The sequence below is a fragment of the Cannabis sativa genome, chromosome 3, assembly GCF_029168945.1.
Source record: "Cannabis sativa cultivar Pink pepper isolate KNU-18-1 chromosome 3, ASM2916894v1, whole genome shotgun sequence".
In the NCBI taxonomy this organism is placed as follows: domain Eukaryota; kingdom Viridiplantae; phylum Streptophyta; class Magnoliopsida; order Rosales; family Cannabaceae; genus Cannabis; species Cannabis sativa.
In genome coordinates, this window is record NC_083603.1 from 48,658,932 (window position 1) to 48,681,261 (window position 22,330).

Below are 22,330 nucleotides of genomic sequence, written 5' to 3' on the forward strand. Positions count from 1 at the left end.
ACAGCTGTTGTAAGTTGTAAAGGAGGGAAGAAATAAGGAAACAGTGATAATGAATTCAAATATACCAGTCAACTGAAATTTTTTTACCGTTGAATTCATAGAAACATTTAAATCACCTGTCCCCAATTTTCTATCCCATTCCTGTCCCTCCAATAATTAATTGCCACCTATTTTTTTTTTTCTACATCATTTGCTCACTTTTTGCTAAACATTTTCTCTGTTAGTTAGTTGCGTTTATTTTTTAATCTTCCCACTCACAATCTTTTCTTCATTAATTACAATATTTTATGGTTTTAAAAACATATTTACAATATATCTTCATAAAATTCAAAATCTTTTCAACTTCCCTTATTTATATCCTACACTCTTAAGAAACCATCAATATATAATAACTAATATTAAACACATAATTATATAATTATGTAAAACTCACTTGTTTGAGCTACCCAATTAATATGCAACATTCTTAAAAAAAAAAAAAAAAAAACTATCAACATAATTATATAAGAATTAATATTAAAAATATTAATAATTTGTATCTAAAGTTAAATATATATATATAGATATATAGGGTAAGACTATGGTAGGGCCAGAGCAAAAGTTCCCTACCATAGTCTTGATAATGGATTCTAAGAAGAGTGTTGTTGGTGTTCAGTACTCTTGTATTGTGTCTCTGTGTATATATATACATATATACAGCTGTATACCCTTGTAAGTTGTAAAGGAGGGAAACCAAATAAGAAAATAGTCATGATCAATTCAAATATACAAGTCAACTGAAATTTTTTTACCGTTGTATTTATTATTATATTATTATTTTATTACAAAATGTGGAAACAATGTATACCAAGACTTAATTGTATTATACTTATTAATTAATACTTTGTAGATGATGTGGCTTGTAATGATTCTATTTCTCATCAATTTATTTATATGTATTTACCACTTTCTCTGTATTTACCGTTGTATTTTGTACAACCTTTTTTTATTATTATATTATTATTATTTATTACAAAATATAGAATAATACATTGTAAATGACGTGGATTGTAATTACTCAAACTAATTTAAATATACAAGTCAACTGAAAAGAAGCGCTATTCTATCACAATAATTTTTTACTGTTGTATTTTATTATTATATTATTATTTATTTATTACAGAATAGGAAAACAAGGTATAACCAGGACTTAATTATATTATACTTATTAATTAATAAGTTGTAGATGACGTGGCTTGTAATCACTCGAGTAATTCTATTTCTCATCAATTTATTTATATGTATTTAACACTTTTATCTGTATTTACCATTGTATTTTGTACAACTTTTTTTTATTATTATATTATTATTATTTATTACAAATTATAGAATAATACATTGTAGATGACGTGAACTGTAATTACTCAAACTAATTAAACAGTGATTAATTCTATTTCTCATCAATTTATTTCTATATTTATAATAAGTATTTTCATTAAAATTAGGGGTTTTTTTTAAATATTATACCTAAAATTGATTTTATTTGTAAAAATACTTTCAATAAATATACAAGTCAACTGAAAAGAAGCGTTGTATTTTTTTACCGTTGTAAGTTGTCTGTGTGTATATCACAATAATTTTTTTTACAGTTGTATTTTATTATTATGTTATTATTTTATTTATTACAGAATAGGGAAACAAGATATAACTAGGACTTAATAATTAATATGTTGTAGATGACGTGGCTTGTAAATGATTCCATTTCTCATCAATTTATTTATATGTATTTACTATTTTCTCTGTATTTACCGTTGTATTTTGTACAACCTTTTATATTATTATATTATTATATTATTATTATTATTTATTATAATACATTGTAGATGACGTAAACTGTAATTACTCAACCTAATTAAAGAGTGATTGATTCTATTCCTCATCAATCTATATCTACATTTATAATAAGAATTTCCATTAAAATATAAGAGTTTTTTTCAATATTATCCCTAAAATTAATTTTATTTGTAAAAATACTTTTAACAAATTTATTTGCACAAATACTGATGTGTCACGTCAGCATAAATACCGAAATTCAAAATTATTATCGAAAATGGAAGAAACTTAAAAATTCTCGCTTCCAGAAAGCTCAGTATTTTGCAAGTTTTTTTTTAAAAAAGCAACATTTTAGTTACTTTTGATGTAAATAATATATCAGTTAGTTACTTTTTATTAAAAAAAATTATTTCAAGATAATTTTTTCTCATACACATTTTGTTGTTTAATTTGATCAAATAATTTTAAAAGAGAAATTTGATTTTCTATACTTACATACACCTAATATTTTTTCTCTAAACACATAACATTTAAATTTTGTGGGATATGACACATTTTAGATTAATTGTTTACATTATTACTGTCACACGGTAAAAATTACATTTATGCTGTCTTTGTCTTTTTCTTTTCCTTTTATACTGTAGATGCCAAAAATCACATACCAAGCCTCTATCCTCCACACCTACATACATAACTACCCCAGTAATACGAGAAACTTGAAAACAACCATTAATTCCAGCAAGATGGAACAAAAATAGAAAAATCGACATCAAATAAATAATTAGAGCAGCTCCAAGGAGACTGCAAATTGATAGTATGGTGTATATATTTGTTCCAAGGAGGCTGCAAATTGAGCATCATTTTCTAGGTTTCTCTACAGTGCACGACATATATGTTGTGCACTGTAGTCACGGCATGTTTTTTTTTTGTTAGTTTTTTTTATAATTTAATTAATATTTATATTATTATATTTGTAAATTAAGAATTATTTTTTGAGAAATTTTTTAATACACATTTTTAAAAGTGATGTACGAATCTACTCCTATTTATTTCGGCACCGACAAACTTTTTTAGTCTATTTTTTTTTATATAGTAGTGTATATTATAATTATTTAAGACATTCTGTAAAATTTAAAAAAATTTAGAAAAATTTAATACGCCGAAAATAATGCACTTCTTTAAAAGTGGTCCACTGATTTACTCCTACCTGTTTCGGCATTCGGGAGACTTGTTTAGTCTTTTTTTTATGGTCGTGTACATTATAGTTATTTAAAACATCCTGCAAAATTTAAAAAAATTTAACATGCCGAAAATAGAATTCAAAATTTCTGTTGCGTGACTCTTTTATTTAGATGAATACATTGTAAAAGCACCTTATAATATTTTTTTTGTGTAAATTTAAATGTGAATATCATAAATGTAGATCACCTATTCACTGGGATGAAGTGGGTGAAAGAAAGTTCTTGGGTCCCGAAGCTGTTCAGAAAACAAGTGAGGCAGTTGATAAGATTAGAGCGCGAATGCTCGCGGCTCAGAGTAGGCAGAAGAGTTATGCCGATCCAAAGCGCAGAGATATTGATTTTCAGGTTGGGGACATGGTATTTCTCCGAATATCTCCGATGAAAGGCATAAAACGCTTTGGGAAGAAAGCAAAGCTTAGCCCGAGGTTCATTGGACCTTTTGAAATCCTTGAGAGGATAGGGCAAGTAGCATAAAGGTTGGCTATGCCCCCAGCGCTGGAAACTGTACATAATGTGTTTCATGTTTCAATGCTTCAGAAGTATGTCTCAGACTCGTCCCATGTTCTGAGTTATGAAGCATTGGAACTTCAGCCGGACTTGTCATACGAGGAACAACCAGTGTAGATACTTGATAGAAGAGAGAAAGTCTTGAGAAGCAGGACAGTGGCACTGGTGCAAGTACTGTGGAAGAACAGTAAGGTAGAAGAGGCAACCTGGGAACTCGAGACAGATATGCAGTAGAAATATCCGGAGTTGTTCAGGTACATTTCGGGACGAAATTTCTATAAGGAGGGGGTAATTGTAATACTCGGAATTAAGAAATGGATTAGCAAAACCCTAACTAGATAATTATGTATAATGGAGGAATTATATTATTATATAGTTCAATATATGTGATTTATATGAATTTTAATATATTAAAGACCCCGTTGGTGAGCCAGGGGCATTTTGATAATTATGACCCGAGAAGGGTAAAATGATGAAATTAATTTAATTACCTGCTTAATAGAACTATATTATTATATAGTATGCATGTGTTGTCTTTTCAGGTGTGTTTTGACAGGTTAGCGCGGTATAGTCACAACCGGGAATTTCGGGCGGAACCGGGTTCGGGCCCGAAATGTAAATTGGATTGATTTAATTGGAATTTTATTTGATGAGTGATAATCTAAAATTATTGTGAATTATTTATGCATGAAATGACTTATTTACCCTTGTGAGGGTGTAGGTGTGAATATTAAGCCCTAAGGGCATTTTGGTCATTTGACCCCTAATTACTATGTTTGGAAAATGTGATTTTTGAGGAAATGAAATGTCAGTTTCTGGCTGTGTTTACCCCTCTCTTGGCCGACCCTTTCCCTCTCTCAAACCTCTCTTAAAATTTCTTTTTGTGGCTTTGGTAATTCGTTGATTTGAAGCTTGGGATTGGAAGATTTTTGGAGCTTAGAGTTAAGGGAATTCAAGCTTTGTTTGAGGTAGCTCTTGTTGTTTTTAATTTTGTTTTCCCTATTGAATTTATGGTGTTAAAAGCTTAGAAAAGCATATGTTGAATTGTTGAGTAGTGGGATTGCATGTTCATAGTTTTGAATGGTAATCTTGGTGGGTTTTAGTATAAATTGCATAATTTGTGATGTTGTGCATGGATTATAATTGCAAGGTAGTTTCTAACTTAGAATCATGTATTTTTGAGTTGTTTTCTTGGCTGGAAGTTATTTGAAATATAGAAGTTGAAGCTCTTGTTCAAGAGCTTAAAGTACCATGAATATGCATGATTTTAAAGTGATTTTGCTATCTGAATTCTTGAGGGTTTGTTGCTGGATTTTAATGCTTGATAATGTGTTTTAAATCCTTAATATTTGCTAGCTGCTGTAAGTGGATTAATTGAGAATTTGGTTGTGAAAAAACAAGCTTGAGTTCATGGAACTTAAGGAGGAATATTGTAGAACATTGTCCTACATATATAAGAACATGAGCTATTCCACTTATCACCAAAGTGATTTATATCCTATGTAGTATGCAATTTAATTTTAAATTGGTAGTTAATTATTTATTTAGCCCTTAGTTAATTGACACTAATGTTTAAAGAAGAGCATTGTTATTGGGCAGTACTATTAGTGATATTTCCTAAAAATTATTTTCTTATGCTATATGAGATCCAATACTAATTACACTAATAACGACATGACACCTTGTACAATTTGTTGTTGCTGATGATAATTAATTACATATATAATTTGGGAAATTCGAATTTGTCTATGGTATGTCTAGTTGATGTCCGAATGCAAGTTTTAACCCTTTTACATTAAGACTGTTTCAAAATCTAAAACCCTAGTTTATGATGTCAATTTGGGTGCCAGGTGAAACCCTAGGTGCCCAGCTTTGCTTCTGGGTTGCATGTTCGTATCATTTCAGCTGTCGGGGCTTGGATTAGGTTGCTCCATGTCTTCATGATGTAAAATAATGAACGATATATAGTGAGTTGGATTCAAGTTATTGAAGTCCGAACTTCCATTCTGGAGTTCCCGAAGTCAGCCTAGGCGCAGGGCTAGGGACCCTTACTAGGTCGACTTGCTATGACTCGGGACTAATTAACTCCAAAATGTCATCTTTCTTGCCACTAGTCAAACATTGATGTTTAAGTCATCAAGGCTACTCTTGGTGTAAACAAGAGCGAACACACTGGTCCTTTTGTTATTCCACCTACAGACCATCTACCAGGGGAGTTTCTATAATGGGAGTGTTTCATTATGCTTAATGAGGGAAAGGTACTGTATATTAATTGTATTGGTGATTATTATGTGACAATTTAGCATTTCTGGTGTTTTTGGTTTTTGTTAGTTTTTCATTAGCCATTAGTCATGCTTTCTTATATTGTTGTTGCATTGATCATAAATTTTTAAGGGGGAGAATGTAGGAACCATATCTTTGTGTGTGTCTCATGGTTGTTTATGTGGTCATACTCGGTGTATGTTGTTTTTGATTGTTGTAGTTTATGTTGCATATCTTCATGCATTGTGGTTAATTCATTCATCATAATTTTTCAAGCTAGGGGGAGATTGTAAGAACAATATTTTTGTGTATAGAAAATTTATGAGTTTTGTGTTATATGGACACTCGGTAGTTTCATCTGAGCATGCATACTACTGGTTTATATTTTATTTTTGACAGGTTGGACAGCTGTCGTGTGTTGGCATGTGAGCTGTCAATCTAACGATCACTCATTTGATTCTTTGATAGAGATTTTTTCTTTGTTAGGATAGAATTCTTTTTTCTTCTTCTTCTTCTTCTTCTTCTTCTTCTTCTTCTTCTTCTTCTTCTTCTTCTTCTTCTTCTTCTTCTAGTTTCCTTCAATGTTGAAAAGTTTAAGCTTTTGTGGTGAAGTGATAATGGAAGTCGTTTCATCTGAAAGGAGTTCAAATTCAAATAGCTAAAAGGATTTCAACTCAATCGAAGCAAGGGAAGTTTGTCTTCGAATCTAAGAGAGAATCTTGGTTGGTTAATCAAGATCTTAAGGTAAATTATTGTAAGAATCTTTGTTGTGTTGTTTTACATCCATGTAATTTATAAACTGGAATTTATATCTTAACATTAATTTTTATTAGAGGTTATTTACCATACTAAGGCAGTTAGACTCAAAATGAACATGTTGGGTTTATTAAATTTTTTTAGTATACTAATTGGCTAAATAAATAGCTTTTGAATATCGAAAAATACTTTACTATGTTTATTCCTTGGAGATATAATATGGTCTTCGTTATTAGGCATGATCATATCAAACTTAACTTATTTATAATTATAAGGCAAAATGCTAAGATTTATTTACATATACTTTAATTTATTTTCTTAGATTAAAGTGATGATGTACATTAGTCACTATTGAAGACTGTTTGAGGTACTAATTAAATTTAATTCCTCACATATAATTAAATTTTAAATTTATTTAAACATTTCCATTAAAATTAATAAAATAAATAAATTTACATATTAATCAAATCTTTACATAAACACAAAATAATAAAATAAATAAATTTACATATTAACTGAACATTTACATAACACACAACTCTTATTTACTCTTCATTAGGAAGATGAGCATCACTAATAAAAGAAGAATCATCACAATTGAATGGAAGATGGGGCATCATAGGAAGACGTCGATGAAGATGATACTGGCGATGGAGCATTTAAGCACATATAGCTCATGTCTACTTGCAACTTCTCATATAGATAAGGTAATTGAATGTATCCCCTCTTGTATTCCTTCTCCAGTTTCATAACAATATTACTACTTAAAAACTTTCTCATATATTCCTTGCAGCAATCTTTGCCCGTGCAAAGAATTTGTTGATCGGTGCTGTAAATTACACTTGAATCGTCAAATTTTAGCATATAAGCTTGGTTGCACCCTCGAAATAATCTACTTCCATATGAATCAATAATATAACAAACATGAAGTTCTAGTTTTAAGACAAAGAAGTGATCGTTCCAACCCACGACGAAATTTTTTGGCTCTGTTGTTAAATCTTTAGTTATGGTCTCCCACATATTGTCTAAAGAGAACATATCTTTCAACAAGTTGATTTTTTCAACCCCGAACATCCCCGTAACTGATCTATCTGTGCAAATAGAGACTGGTCTGATACCAGCATTTATCACAGTCTCTATATCGAAGTGATTGTTAGAAAATTTGTTCTGGCAATAAGAGGATTCGTTGCTGAGTGCTCGCCACTCAGAAGAGCCTTCAAGGATTAGGGATTCAAATTGTACCCTTGTGGGCATTAATTTTGGGTTGCAGTGAAGCCAGTGAGCAATGAATATTGCTATCACGGAACAAGCGCCGTATCCAGAAGCTAATCGGCTCGTTTGATCGAAGGAAGCAAATAAAACTGGAACTTTCAACAATGCTTCTTTATCTTGACTCAATAATTTTAGTGGTGATGACTGTATACCCTTGTAAATTGTAAAGGAGGGAAACCAAATAAGGAAATAGTGATGATGAATTCAAATATACAAGTCAAGGCGCGTATTCTATCACACCAATTTTTTGACCGTTGTATTTTATTATTATATTATTATTATAGCTAATTATGTAGAACCTCAATTGACTTTTGAATTATTACATACCTCAACACATGACAGTCCGTTGGATACCAAAAAGCAAACATTTATTAAGATCTAACGGTAGGAAGATGTCAATCAAAAAGTAAGGGTAAAATAATAACTAAAACTGGTAACCGGCTCTTTTTTTTTTTTTTGCCATTTTCTTTATTTTATTTGGTAAATATACATGTATAATGTCTAGTTTGGAATAATTAATTAGTTTAGGATGTGTTCTACTCCTTATGTATGTATATAACACCATGCTTTTTTTTTTTTTTTTAAAAAAAAAAAAAAAAAAAAACGGATCATATATTTTTGATGTAACAAATACAGTTTATACAATTTTGGTAAATTCATTAATATTCTATAATTTATTTTTAACACCCTATAAATTCATAGAAGCATTTAAATTACACATCTTAAATAATTAGAATATTTGAAGATGTCATTTTTGCCACATGTATAAAATAGTTATAGTTAGAATGCCAACAAGTATTAATTACATTATATTAATATTTGTTGTTGATTTTTTATATATATAATTAATATTTAAATATACAAGTCAAGGAGCCTATTCTATCACAACCATTTTTTACCGTTGTATTATATTATTACTAGATTAATTGTCACGTGCAAGGCACGTGGTTAGTTAGTTAAATATAATGTTTATTTTATAAAAGTATTGGATTATAAAGTATGAAGAGAAAACAATACAAAAATTTTAAAGGAAAATTAAATGTTATAAGCTGTTGGTAACTAAACTTGGTAGTGCGTATTATATTACAACAATTTTTTACCGTTGTATTTTATTATTATATTATTATTTATTTATTACAAAATATGGAAACAAAGGTATATTAGGACTTAATTGTATTATATTTATTAATTAATACGAATAATATATTGTAGATGACGTGGCCTGTAATTACTCAAGCTAAGAGTGATTCTATTCCTCATCAATTTATTTGTATATTTATAATAAGTATATCCATTAAAATATATATCTTTACCCTTTATAAATTGAATAATTAACATTTTCTTTTCTATGAATGTTCCACACTACTTAATCTTACCCTTAAAATATAGAGAGTTTGTTAAAAAAAATTCTAAAATACAACAACAAGTCAACTGAAAAGAAGGCGCGTATTCTATCACAACAACTTTTTTACCGTTGTATTTTATTATTATATTATTATTTATTTATTACAGAATAGGGAAACAAGGTATAACCACGACTTAATTGTATTATACTTATTAGTTAATACGTTGTAGATGATGTGGCTTGTAATCACTCGAGTGATTCTATTTCTCATCAATTTATTTATATGTATTTACCACTTTCTCTGTATTTACTGTTGTATTTTGTACAACTTTTTTTATTATTATTATATTATTATTAATACTTATTACGAAATATAGAATAATACATTGTAGATGACGTGGACTGTAATTACTCAAACTAATTTAACAGTGATTGATTCTATTCCTCATCAATTTATTTTTATATTTATAATAAGTATTTCTATTAAAGTATAGGGTATTCCTTATGTGAGAGCATCACTTTTGTTCTCACAAGTAAGAGCATTTTTATAGCCTTTAATTTTTAATCCAATTGTAATAAATTTTTGTAGTATCTTATCACATTGTTATTTATTTTTAACTCATCTATATTCTACCCACGTGACATTTTTGGTGTTGAGTACTGTTGTATTGTGTCTGTGTGTATATATATATAGATATATACAGCTGTATACCGTTGTAAGTTGTAAAGGAGGGAAACGAAATAAGGAAATAGTGATGATGAATTCAAATATACAAATCACGGCCCGTATTCTATCACAACAACCTTTTTACTGTTGTATTTTATTATTGTATTATTATTTATTTATTACACAATAAGTTGTATTATACTTATTAATTAATAAGTTGTAGATGACGTGTTGTATTCACTCGAGTGATTTTATTTCTCATCAATTTATTTATATATATTTATCATTTTCTCTATCTTTACCGTTGTATTGTGTACAACCTTTTATTATTATATTATTATTACTTATTACAAAATATAGAATAATTCATTGTAGATGATGTGAACTGTAATTACTAATTTAACAGTGATTGATTCTATTTCTCATCAATTTATTTCTATATTTATAATAATTATTTTCATTAAAATATTTATATTTATACTTTATAAATTGAATAATTAACATTTTCTTTTCTATGAATGTTCCACACTACTTAATCTTACTCTTAAAATATAGATTTTGTTAAGAAAAATTATCTAAAATACAACAATTACATAATTAAAACTCTTTTGTTAAATTATGTTTCTTTTTTTATCTAAATTGGTTTTTAGTAAAAATAATTCATTTTTAATTCGCATAATTATTTTTAATATTTTGATTTCTTTTTTAATTTTCTTAATAATTCAAATAATTTTTTAAAATTTAAATTAACTTTTTAAGATTTATTAAAAAAATGTTAAATCTTTTTTATTTTCGTTTTGAGGAGGTTCGATTCAATAGTTATCAAAGTTTAGGACAACAAAATAGCTAATTCACAAAGACTTGCCAACATATAAATGGAATAATGAGACGGAATATAACAGAATGACTAGATTTCTATAAATATAAAAGTTTACGAGGAACTATGTCATTTTAAATCATAATGTACATTGTTGACTTCAAAAATTGATCAATCAACAGTGGGGTCGTATAAATTTGATGTTTGACCCCCTTAGTTAGCAGGTAATGACCTACTTTTCTTTTAGTTGTATTAATACCTAAAGATAATATTATTTAGATCACTATAGGTGAGATCTAATATAGCTCTCTATAAAGTTACAAAGCATGGATCAAGTAGGCAGATCTCATATGGGGTAATTTCTAAAAAAAAAATCAAACTTATTTATATTTATAAACTCATATTTAGAAAAATAACAAAAAATAATTGAAAATTTAATGAAAATATAAAATTATCTATTAAAAAAAGTTATAAATTTATTTTAAAAAATGTTATATTTACATAAACAAATCTAGATTTTTGAAGAAAAAAATAGACTCAACTTGTTCTTGTGAAATTTAGTTTTTAAAAAAATTGAATTTTTAATATACTTTTTTTTTATCTAAATTAATTTTTAGTAAAAATAATTAATTTTTTAATTCACATAATTATTTTTAAAATTTTAATTTCTTTTTTAATTTTCTTAATGATTCAAATGATTTTTTTTAAGATTTAAATTAATATTTTAAGATTTACTGGAAAAAAAAAATATTAAATCTTTCTCATTTTTATTTTAAGGGGGTTCGATTTGTGGTTATTAAAATTTAGGAGGAAAAAGCAGCTAATTTATAAAAAAAAATTATCAATATATAAATAGAATAATTGGACGAAACCTAACAGAATAACTAAATTTCTATAAATGTAAAAGTTTACGAAAAACTAAGTCATTTTAAATCATTATGTATATATTGTTGATTATATATAATATTTTCAAGTAATTATTTTTAAATTTTTTATCTGAAAATATACTAATATTTTAATTTCATATATAATTTCTAAATTGCATGCACATGCAACGCATGTATCTCCTAACTAGTATATATATATATATATATATATATATAAATTAATATATATGAATCATGGATGTTATTAAAAATAGAAAGAACAACTTGTTTTTATCTTTTTTTTTGTTTTTTTATCTTTTTTGTTTTTTTTTTATATAATTGTTTTCGGTTTTTGGTAAATAATTTTTTTGTACTTGTTATTGGCACCTTAATATGCTTAATGTCATACCGATATGGTATCTAATAATTAGATAGTAATTTTTTTGGTCTTTTGTATTAATTAACAATTTTTTTATCTTTTGTGTGTGATTTTTTTTTTATTTTTTTATAAATGATCTTTGTAATATATTTTTTTGTAAATAATTTGGTGTACTATTATTGTTATGTGACATTTTAGGGTGTTCAATATCATACTGATTCACATACACAATAATTGATTATCAATTTTCTAAATCATTTATTAAATTAAAATTTGTGGGAACTGATATTGAAATACACTAATCACATTCTTTTGTGGTGCTTGGCACCTTAACGTGCCATTCAATATTGTCATTATTAATATATACATATCTTTATTAATTTCGATTATCATTTTCTTTTTATTTTTTCTTTCCTTGTTATGAATGATCATTGTATTATTATTTTTTTATTAAATGATTTTTTGTACTATTATTGTTATGTGACACCTTAAGGTGCTTAATATTATATCTATGTAGTACCCAATAATTGATTAGCAGTTTTCTAAATCATTTATTGAATTAATTTTTTTTTCAGTGGTTGATATTGAAATGCATTAATAACGGTATGATATCTTTTGTGGTGCTTGTTACCTTTATATATCGATTAAAATTTTAATTTTTTTATTATTATATATAAGTTTTCAAGAACATCTCCAATGTGATACGTAAAATTGTATTATATTTGGTGGAAAAAAAAATTGTGATATATTTACATCAATTTTTAGTATTATGCTCCAAAACACAATCGCAAAACTTAAATGTAAACTTTTTTTGTTTTTTGTTATGAATGATTATTAATTATTCTCTTACATTTTTTTACAAATTATTTTTTTTATATTTGTTTATAAAATAATTAGTATTTTTACCCCTAAACTTTCAACTCTACCTGATCTTGCCCCTAAAGTATACGACTTGTTAAAAATTTTTCCGTAAAATATAACAGCTACATAATTATGTCTATTCTATTAGGTTTTGTATCTTTTATCGTTAAAAATTAGTATTTTTACCCCTTAAATTTTGACCAATATAAAATCTTGCCCCCTTTTATTAAAAAAATTAATTTTAAAAATTATAATATTCTGTCAATTTTAAGAAAAAATAATAAAAAATTATTGATAAATAAGATAAAAATAGTAAATTAATTAAAAAATATTAGGCTTACTTAAAAAACCTAACTTATTCCTAAAATAAATATTTTCAAATTTTATTTTATTTATAAACACTTATCTTAAAAAATAACTTTAAAATTATTGAAAATCCAATAAATAATGTAAATAAATTAAGATTTTTTGAAGAAAAAATCAATTTGATTTATATTTATAAACTCATATCTACCATCATGTTCAAATTGAGACGAACAGTATTGTTTCAGTACAAGATATTCGAAGCAACCAAGCAATGAAGTCCACTTTCGGTCTTTTAATCAAAGACTGCCAACTTTTGTTATCTACCCTCCCAAATGTTAATTTATTTTTCATTAGACGATCATCAAACCGATTAATACATTATGTTGTTAGACATTCTTGGTATCAATCTGATCGTAGCATTTCTAATACTTTTATTTCTGGTGAATTCTTACATCTTTTGTATTCAGAATGTTAATTTATTCAATGAAGTTGATATTTCATCTCAAAAAAATAAACTCATATCTAAAAAATAAAGAAAAATAATTAAAAATTCAGTAAAAATATAAATTATTTTGAAAAAAAATTAAAAATTAAACTAAAAAAAAATATTATGTTTACTTAAACAAATCTACATTTTTGGAGAAAAAAAAATATCCTCAAACTTGTTCTCGTAAAATTTAGTTCTTACAAAAACTAATATTTTAATATATTTTTTTTAAATAAAAAAATAAATATCTTTTTTAAATTGCTTACTTAATTTTAAAATTTTAATTTTTTTTTAAAATTTTCTTAATCATTTAAAATAATTATTTTTAAGATCTAAATTAATTTTTTAAGAATTACTAAAAAATGTTAAAGTTTTCTCATTTTAATTTTGAGGGTGTACAATTTAATAGTTGTCAAAGTTTAAGAGACAAAGTTACTAATTTACAAAGACACATCAGCATTTAAATAGAATAATGAGATGAAATCTAACAAAAGGACTAAATTTTTGTAAATGTAAAAGTTTAGAAGAAATTCTTAACAAGTCGTATATTTTAAGAGTAAGATCAATACTATTGTCGAAAGTTTAAAGAATGAAATTATTAATTATTCTTTTTTTAAATCAACTTCTCTGAATTTTTATATAATATTTATTTATGTCATAAAAAAGTAAAACACTTGTATTGATACTTAAAGATAATACTATTCAAATCACTATAGGTGGGATCTAATGTATCTCTCTATAAAGTTACAAAGCATGAATTAAGTAGGCAAATCTCTAATGAGAGAAAGCTATAGCCTTAGAGGCGTGTGAGAGAGAGGAGGAGAGAGCCCCTTGGGCGTGTACAAGAGAGAGAGAGAGAGAGAGAGAGAGGAGAGATTAGGGTTTCAGGCTTAGAGTGGTTTGCAGGCTAAGATTAAACTTAGCATTTCTAGGTTAGACTTAAGGCCTTTATATAGAAAAGCCTGATAAAATTATTAAAAAATAAAAAAAATATATATTAAATTTACTTAAAAAAAACCTAAATAATTCTCCGAAAAAATATTAATATTTTCAAATTTATTTTATTTATAAACAAAAATCTTAAAAAATCGAACCAAAATTATTAAAATCCAATAAATAATTTAAACAAACTAAAAACTTTTGAAAAAAATAGATTGTTTTTTTTCATTTTTACACTTCAAAACAGCTTTTTTTTTTTTTTTTTTTTTTTTTTTTTTACATTTTTATGGAATTCCACATAGAAACTCTTATTGCAACTAACGGAACAATAGAATACAAACAGTTATAATTAAAATAGAATCGATTCTATAACAATGATATAATAAATAAAAATAACATGAAATAACTCAAACCAGTTATAACTAAAATAGAACCGGTTATATAACATAATGAATACAAACAAGTAACACGCAATAACTCAAACCAATTACAATTAAAAATTAAAGAGGAAATCATATCCTAGAACACTGAAACATAAATTAAAAACAAAACTAGTTCCACAAAAAAAATATCTCATAATACATAATACCTCATAAAATGATTATAATTTTTTATAAAAAAAAAATAAGGATCAATTCCAAAAAAATTTGAGGCATATATATATATATATGAAAAGTATCGGTTCCATAACAAAATAAATAAGCACAAAGAATAACACACAATAACTCAAATATAATATAAAGAATCTGGTTAAATTTATCAAATAGTTAAAAATTTGAGACAAAAAAATTGGTTCCGTAAAGCAACTAAGATAAAAATTCACACACAAAAATCAGTCAAATAAAATAACTCAAACAAAAACATCCATTCAACATGCTCCAACCCACCAAATAATCACACACATACAATATTTATCCCAAAAATACTCATTCATTATGTTATATAATCTTTTCTATTTTAGTTATAACCGGTTTGAGTTATTTTGTATTATTTGTTTTTATTTATTATAACACTGTTATAAAACCGGTTCTATTTTAATTATAACTGGTTTGAGTTAATTTGAGTTATTTATTTTTATTCATTATGTTACAGAACCTGTTATATTTCAATTATAACCGGTTTAAGTTATTTTGTGTTATTTGTTTTTATTCATTATGTAATAGAACCGATTTTTTTTTTTGTTTATAATTGAGACATTTACTTCAGGTTACTTTTTCTAACGACGGCGACTTATCTGGCAACAATAACTTTTCTGGCAACTTTTTTCGCATCACTAACTTTTCCAGCGCCGATGACTTTCTCGACAAACTTATTATTATTTTACAAATGTATAATTTCTATCTTCTTTTACAAAAATATAACATAAAAATAAAACCTTATAATTTTCTCTTCTACAAATAAAATTCAGTCAAAACATTAGGCAAATCGCCCAATTAGAATCAAAGTATAAAACATGAGGTAACTTTAGTTGGACAATCAACAATATGAAACTTAGAAGAGAATGAAATGGAATCGCATTACGCAATCATTGATTTGCATTAATTTTGTCTTATTGTTTCGTTCTCTTTTAAGACCAGGGAATATGCTTTTAAGCATTTTAACTACCTTGTTTTTTCTCTATTGGGGAACAACATTTTGGATGAATATTATTTACATGATACAATTTGTTAACTCATCCAAACCCCAACACACACTACTTTTTTTATTTGCCACTTTTAGAGGGAAATCATGATAATATCTAAGCATAAATTCAAACCCAATAAAGTTTTGCTGCCCTGGTCAACAATGGAAAAGTTGTCTCCTCTTATGCCGTTGGAACAGGCTTTGGATTGGAAGAACTCTGCAAAGTAGTAGTTGCATACTCGCGTGCCCACAAGTCGTAGTGGATAATTTCATCGAGAGAAGGTGAAGTCACCATCTCTGACCGATGCTTGTCGCATGTTAGCTCAACAACTTTGAAGATTTCAAGATAACTTATCCTGAAAACATGGGTGGAATATAATTTGGAATGAGGAAGATATAACAGATAGCAGTGTGTTGATAGATAGTGCAAAGTTGGGATTTGAAGTGACAATCTTATCAATGAAAGATGATGAAATAGAAAACCTACTTCTCATCAACAAACATCTCTACAGCTTTCTCATTGGCTGCACTGAGAACTCCAGTCATGGTGCCCCCAGCACGTCCAGCAGAATAGGCAAGATCTATGGATGGGTACTTCTGGTTGTCAGGACTCCTAAAGGTCAGCGAACCAAGCCTGCATCAATGTCGATTCCATTTATACACTCAGCCCAAATTTTTTGTAGGAAAAGAACTAAAAATAATAAAAATGAAAAAGGCATCTAGGAAAGAATAAACATGACTTTCACTTGAGAAATTTATTTAAAAAAACCCAGAAATATGCTAATTTATTGAATAATTACGGATGTCCATAAAGGGGGGAAAATCCTCAGTTCACATTGGTTCTGAAAGTCACAAATTAGATATAAAGGTCAGCAGTAGACTTTGTTGGATTTACATGTAAAAGCTGAATTTTGGCTTACTGTAGGCATATCTTTCGATAAAACATGCGGAAAAAGATTGTGGAAAAATATTATGGAAAAAGACGATTACTTGCAAAGATCAAGTCGAGGTAAAGTTGCTTCAGAACAGTATATTCTGTCTGGCCATGACATAGTATAGAGAATCGGTATATGCATGTCAGGCCACCCTAACTGAGCCAGAACAGAAGAATCCTGCAAGACAAATTGAAGAGACCGTAATTTTGTATAATAGACTCTCCATTTTGTAATTTACAGTCCTATTGCAAACTAGCAAAAGAAGAACCAAGACTACTAGTTTTAGCTTTATACCTGTGTTTCAATCATAGAGTGTATAATAGCTTCTGGGTGAATCACAATGTCAATATCGTCATAGTCTGCTCCGAATAGATAATGGGCTTCAATGACTTCCAGACCCTGTTTCAGAATTGATAAAAAGAAAAAACAAAGACACCTTTTTTTTACTGCTCGCAGTTGAAAATGAAAGAGAAAATACATTAGAAAACAATGAAAACAAGTATCAAACCTTGTTGAAAAGGGTAGCAGAATCAATAGTGACTTTCTTTCCCATACCCGGCCAGTTTGGATGTTTCAGAGCATCAGCAACCTTAACTTCTTTTAGCTTTTCAACTGGCCAATCTCTGTCATAAAGGAGTTTTAATATAACACCAAATCAGAATCTTAACAAATGAGCTTGGGTTCAAAAATTGAAATCACCAAAATTGGCAGTCTAACCAGATACTTGTTTAATGACTAATCATGTCCAAAGAATTTTGAAAAGGATAATACACATAGATCTTGTACACGAGACAAGAGATTATGGAATTTTAAGTTTTAACTTTCTTATTCAAAGAAAATAAGACAATCTACAAGCATGTTTTTTTAAAAAAATAATTTATGCAAGTTTTTTAACTTCAAAATGTAAATCATAGCACCAAATCAATATATAACTTAAATGCTGATGCAGTAGCCCGTAGTAAAGTCCGTGTCCTATCAACGGCCTAAAACAATTTTAATATTCCGCTACCAAATTCAATTAAAATACTTATTTCACACCTGAAAGCTCCCCCAGATGCTGTCAAAATGACACGCCGTAGTGCACCATCAGGCAAACCCTGGATACACTGAAGAAAACAGATTTCGTTAACCTTCACTTCTAATGAACTATAGTGAAAACATGTGGCACAATGATGACAATGCCATGAAAATATTGGTCCTGACATTTACCAATGCTTCACATATTGACAACATAGTCTAATGGATGTGAGAGAAATAATGAATAGGGTAGACAAGATCCATTGAAATTTGTTTGTATATGTACCTGAAATACTGCTGAATGTTCTGAATCGGCAGGAAGAATTTTTATGTTATGCTTGTGAGCTAGAGGAAGGATGAATGGACCTCCAGCAATCAGGGTCTCTTTATTGGCTAAAGCTATGTATTTACCTGCCTCAATTGCAGCAACTGTAGGCTAAGAAAAAAGAAAAAGCAAGATATACTTCAACTGGTAATAGTACCAGAAATATGCTGGCCACATCTTAAATAAACCTCCTCAAAAAAGGTAAAAAAATATAAAGCTAATAGGAAGAACACTTCAGTTGATTCTACATATATACGATATCATACTATAAAAATAGTGTGCATCTAAACCTTTATGGACTTACCTTTAATCCAGCACAACCTACTATTCCTGTAACCACTGTGACTGTATCTGGGTGCCGGGCAACCTAAAAATAGAAATATTTATGCTGTTAGAAATATTTATGCTGATAGAATGGCATTAATAATAATAAAAAAATAATAATAATCTAGAAGAAAAGATGTATTTTATCATCAGACTGTTAGAGACAAGATCACCTCAATGACTCCTTGTTCCCCAGGAATAATTTCGGGCATTTCTTCCACATCAGCTAAGGCCTCTTTTAGTTCACCAATTAATGATTCATTTCTAAGAGCAACTATTTGAGGCTTGAATCTCTTCACCTGTCAAAATGATGAAACTAACATATATATGGGAAGTTTTTGAATTTGAACCTTTAAATCTTCATACACTAACGATCATAGTTATGATCTGTGAATTTAGGTCAGGTTAACAGAATACCTGTTCGGCAAGAAGGGTTACATTGGAACCAGCTGCAAGTCCCACTACTCTGAATTTATCTGGATTCTCTGCCACAATGTTCAGTGTCTGAAAATCAACATACTCTAGTTACAAGGAATGTATGAAGAGATAATAATAATAATAAGGCAAGAAACCAAATACTGTTAAAATCAAATACAGAAAATGTCTTCTGTTTTCAAACAAAAAAGACCTGAACTGAAGAAAGAGAACTCAAACTCTCTTGAAATAGGTAGCTCTGACTGGAGTCAAGTTACAGAAACCTGGCTAATAAAAGTTATGTTTCATTTGTTGCTAAAAAAATATTTATACAAGTAACTCTAAAACATGATTGGGGTAATGAAAGGACCCATCTTTTTTTTTTCACAACTTAAATCTTTACAAATTGTTTTTGTGAATCCTTTTCCCATATAAAGTTTATGACTAGGCCTTTAATATGTCATATTCTGAAACAGGAACTATTTTTGACTAAGGGCATTCAGATAGGACCTTTAAACCATGATTCCCAGGTTAATCACACAGACAAAATTCACTCTTTTTCTTTCCTTAGTCTTTTGGTTTGATTTTGTACCTGAGTCCCTATAGAGCCAGTGGAGCCTAGAATTGAAACAGGCTTTGGGACATTCCAATTACAGAGACCTTCCTCTGGAATAGCTCTTCCTGGCCAAGCTGGAGGAGGTTGCTGCACCGAACAATGAACTCTTCTTCTAAGTGGTACTCTGCAATCCTTTCTATGGAAACTACTTCCACCTAAAGAAAACGAATAAGAGAATGGCATAAACTCAAGCTGTCATAGTCTGGGAGCAGCATAAACAAAAACAGAAAATCTAAGGTATCAACTACATCAAAACACCATAAATAATACCCTCATTGGGGTTCAAACCCAAATAATGCTGGTAATAATCATATTAAATATAGGCAACATAAGAATCAATTACGTGTTTTAAGCAACATAAGAATCACTTCTAAAATCTATACTAAACAATGAAAACTTGGACACAAAACACAGTTTAGTTTGTTGGGACAAGAATTCTTTAGTATAAGCAAGAAGTTAATAGCTTCAAACTAAAAGAAAAGGAAAAAAAAATCACAAAACTTGACATTTTTGCTCTTTATTTTCTTTGTCATATTTCAGAAAGCATTGACAAAACCACTCATCCCTCTTCAGCTGAGCTCATAACTTAATGCTTCCCCACTAAAAAAAATAAGAGCCTTGATTTTATGTAATCTCCCTCGTACTTTCTGAGTAGCCAAATAGAGAATATCAAGAATGGAAGCAAAACCTGGACACAGCTTAGGGAAGCAGGTGGACTTGATGGAGTCCAAAACGGATAGAACCTTCACTTCAGCAGGGCATAACAAGTTCAGAGCCATTCAAACTGTATCCTTTTAAAAAAATTCTTTTTTGTAACCGTTTTTGTTCTCACAGGGAAAACTGAAAAGATCCAACTTATATATCAATCTGGGGGGTCTTTCAATTGCACATTGACTGGTTTTTGTTCATTCAATTCTCATTGGGATATTTTTGTTCAAAAAAAAAATCGGCATAGAACCAATAAGTTTTTTAGCGGCTAAAATAAGTTCGTCTATTAGTATAGATTCTGTTAGTATGTTGAATGGTACACATATAAGGTCCATATTAAATCACATTTTTAATTTCTTTTATTGAAATCCCTAGTTAAATTGGTTTTAATTTGAACCTTACACATGTACCAAACAATACATTAACAAAATATATATTAACAGAATTGAACAAACTTACTGTTTTACTAACATTAATTACTTGTGCGGTAAATATTAGATTCATGCCGCTTATTATCATAAATAAGTACTTGTGCCGTAAATATTCTATTATCTTTTATAACAAAAAAAAAATGAATCTTTTACAACCATTTTTTATTGGTACTGCAGATTTGAAACGGTGAAATTCTGGCAAAATAATGTATGGCCAGGGCTACACTGTCAATAACCAATTGTACTATCTAACAATTTTGATTCTATGAGGCTATGTCCAACCATGTCACCAAATATGATGTTGCACCAACACCAAGATGTTATCTTTCCATTCTAACCACAATACTACAACTTACAAAAAAAAAAAAGATACTTCTATTATTACATTACTTAATAATCATATAATAATATATATTTAAAAAATACTACTAAATATAATATAAGAATATATAAAAAAAAAAATGAAAAGTGATAGTGCGGCTACAGCACACCAAATATGGGATATACTATAGCTACACGCTATATTTGGGCCAAACATAGTGTCAACATTAGAGAGAAAAAGTGGACACCAACACCAAATAACCAAATATAGTGCAGCGTTGGAGTTGGCCTAAGTATTGTGCTGCAATAATAAGTATAGCTCCGTTAATACCAACTCCAATCATGCATCATATTTGATGATATTTTCAACCTTTCCTCTCTAACATTGAGACCATCATTCCACCAAATACGTGTGCAACTACACTGTACTTGGTGTGTACTGTCACTATTCTCTTTTTTTTTGGTTTTTTTTGTGCGTGTTAAATAATGAATGAAGAATATTTTTTATATATATAAATTTTTGTGGTGCGAATTCTATTTAGAAAGGTATGGAGATAGCCAAGTGACTCAGTGGTGTAGATTTTTTTTTATTTTATATTTTAAAAAATCATTATAAATTCATTTTAATTTTTTCCTCATCTTCTACTCTCTCTATGTATATACTCACACAAATATATATATTTCTTCTTCTTTTTCCTGCATTTCCCCAGCAGCCAAACAATCCCAGAAATTCGAAAATCCAGAAACTTATCTTTCCCAAGCACACACAATACACAGAATTACTCAATGAATATATAAAATAAAATGCAAAGCCTTATAAAAACATGGAATATGTAACTCAACCCTTTAGCATTAATAAGATAAAAATATTCACCAATCAGTACCCAAGAATATAAAATCAGAGACAATTCACCAATCATGATAACATAAAATATATATATACATAGCTATGGAGATATTTAGGGCTTACCAGAATTTCCTCAGGCAGAGCTCATGATCCACGCCACATGCAAAATTGAAAGAACAAGGAAGACCGAGAGTGGAAGAGACAGATGGAGGGAGAGAGGAGGGAGAGGATGGAAGGTGGGTTTCGGGGTTT

General features: G+C 28.4%; 1 protein-coding gene across 1 annotated transcript; it reads right to left on the minus strand.

The window, feature by feature from the left end:
* Positions 1-16,019: 16,019 nt before the first annotated feature.
* Positions 16,020-20,782, minus strand: LOC115709371 (1-deoxy-D-xylulose 5-phosphate reductoisomerase, chloroplastic). The gene is made up of 12 exons (XM_030637457.2): positions 20,460-20,782; positions 19,748-19,926; positions 19,159-19,245; positions 18,915-19,040; positions 18,722-18,784; positions 18,379-18,528; positions 18,114-18,181; positions 17,584-17,698; positions 17,370-17,474; positions 17,131-17,252; positions 16,628-16,774; positions 16,020-16,496 (listed from the first exon to the last, which is right to left on the minus strand). Exons 1-12 carry the CDS (start codon positions 20,548-20,550, stop codon positions 16,322-16,324), a joined length of 1,428 nt encoding a protein of 475 aa, XP_030493317.1. The 5' UTR covers positions 20,551-20,782; the 3' UTR covers positions 16,020-16,321.
* Positions 20,783-22,330: the final 1,548 nt, after the last annotated feature.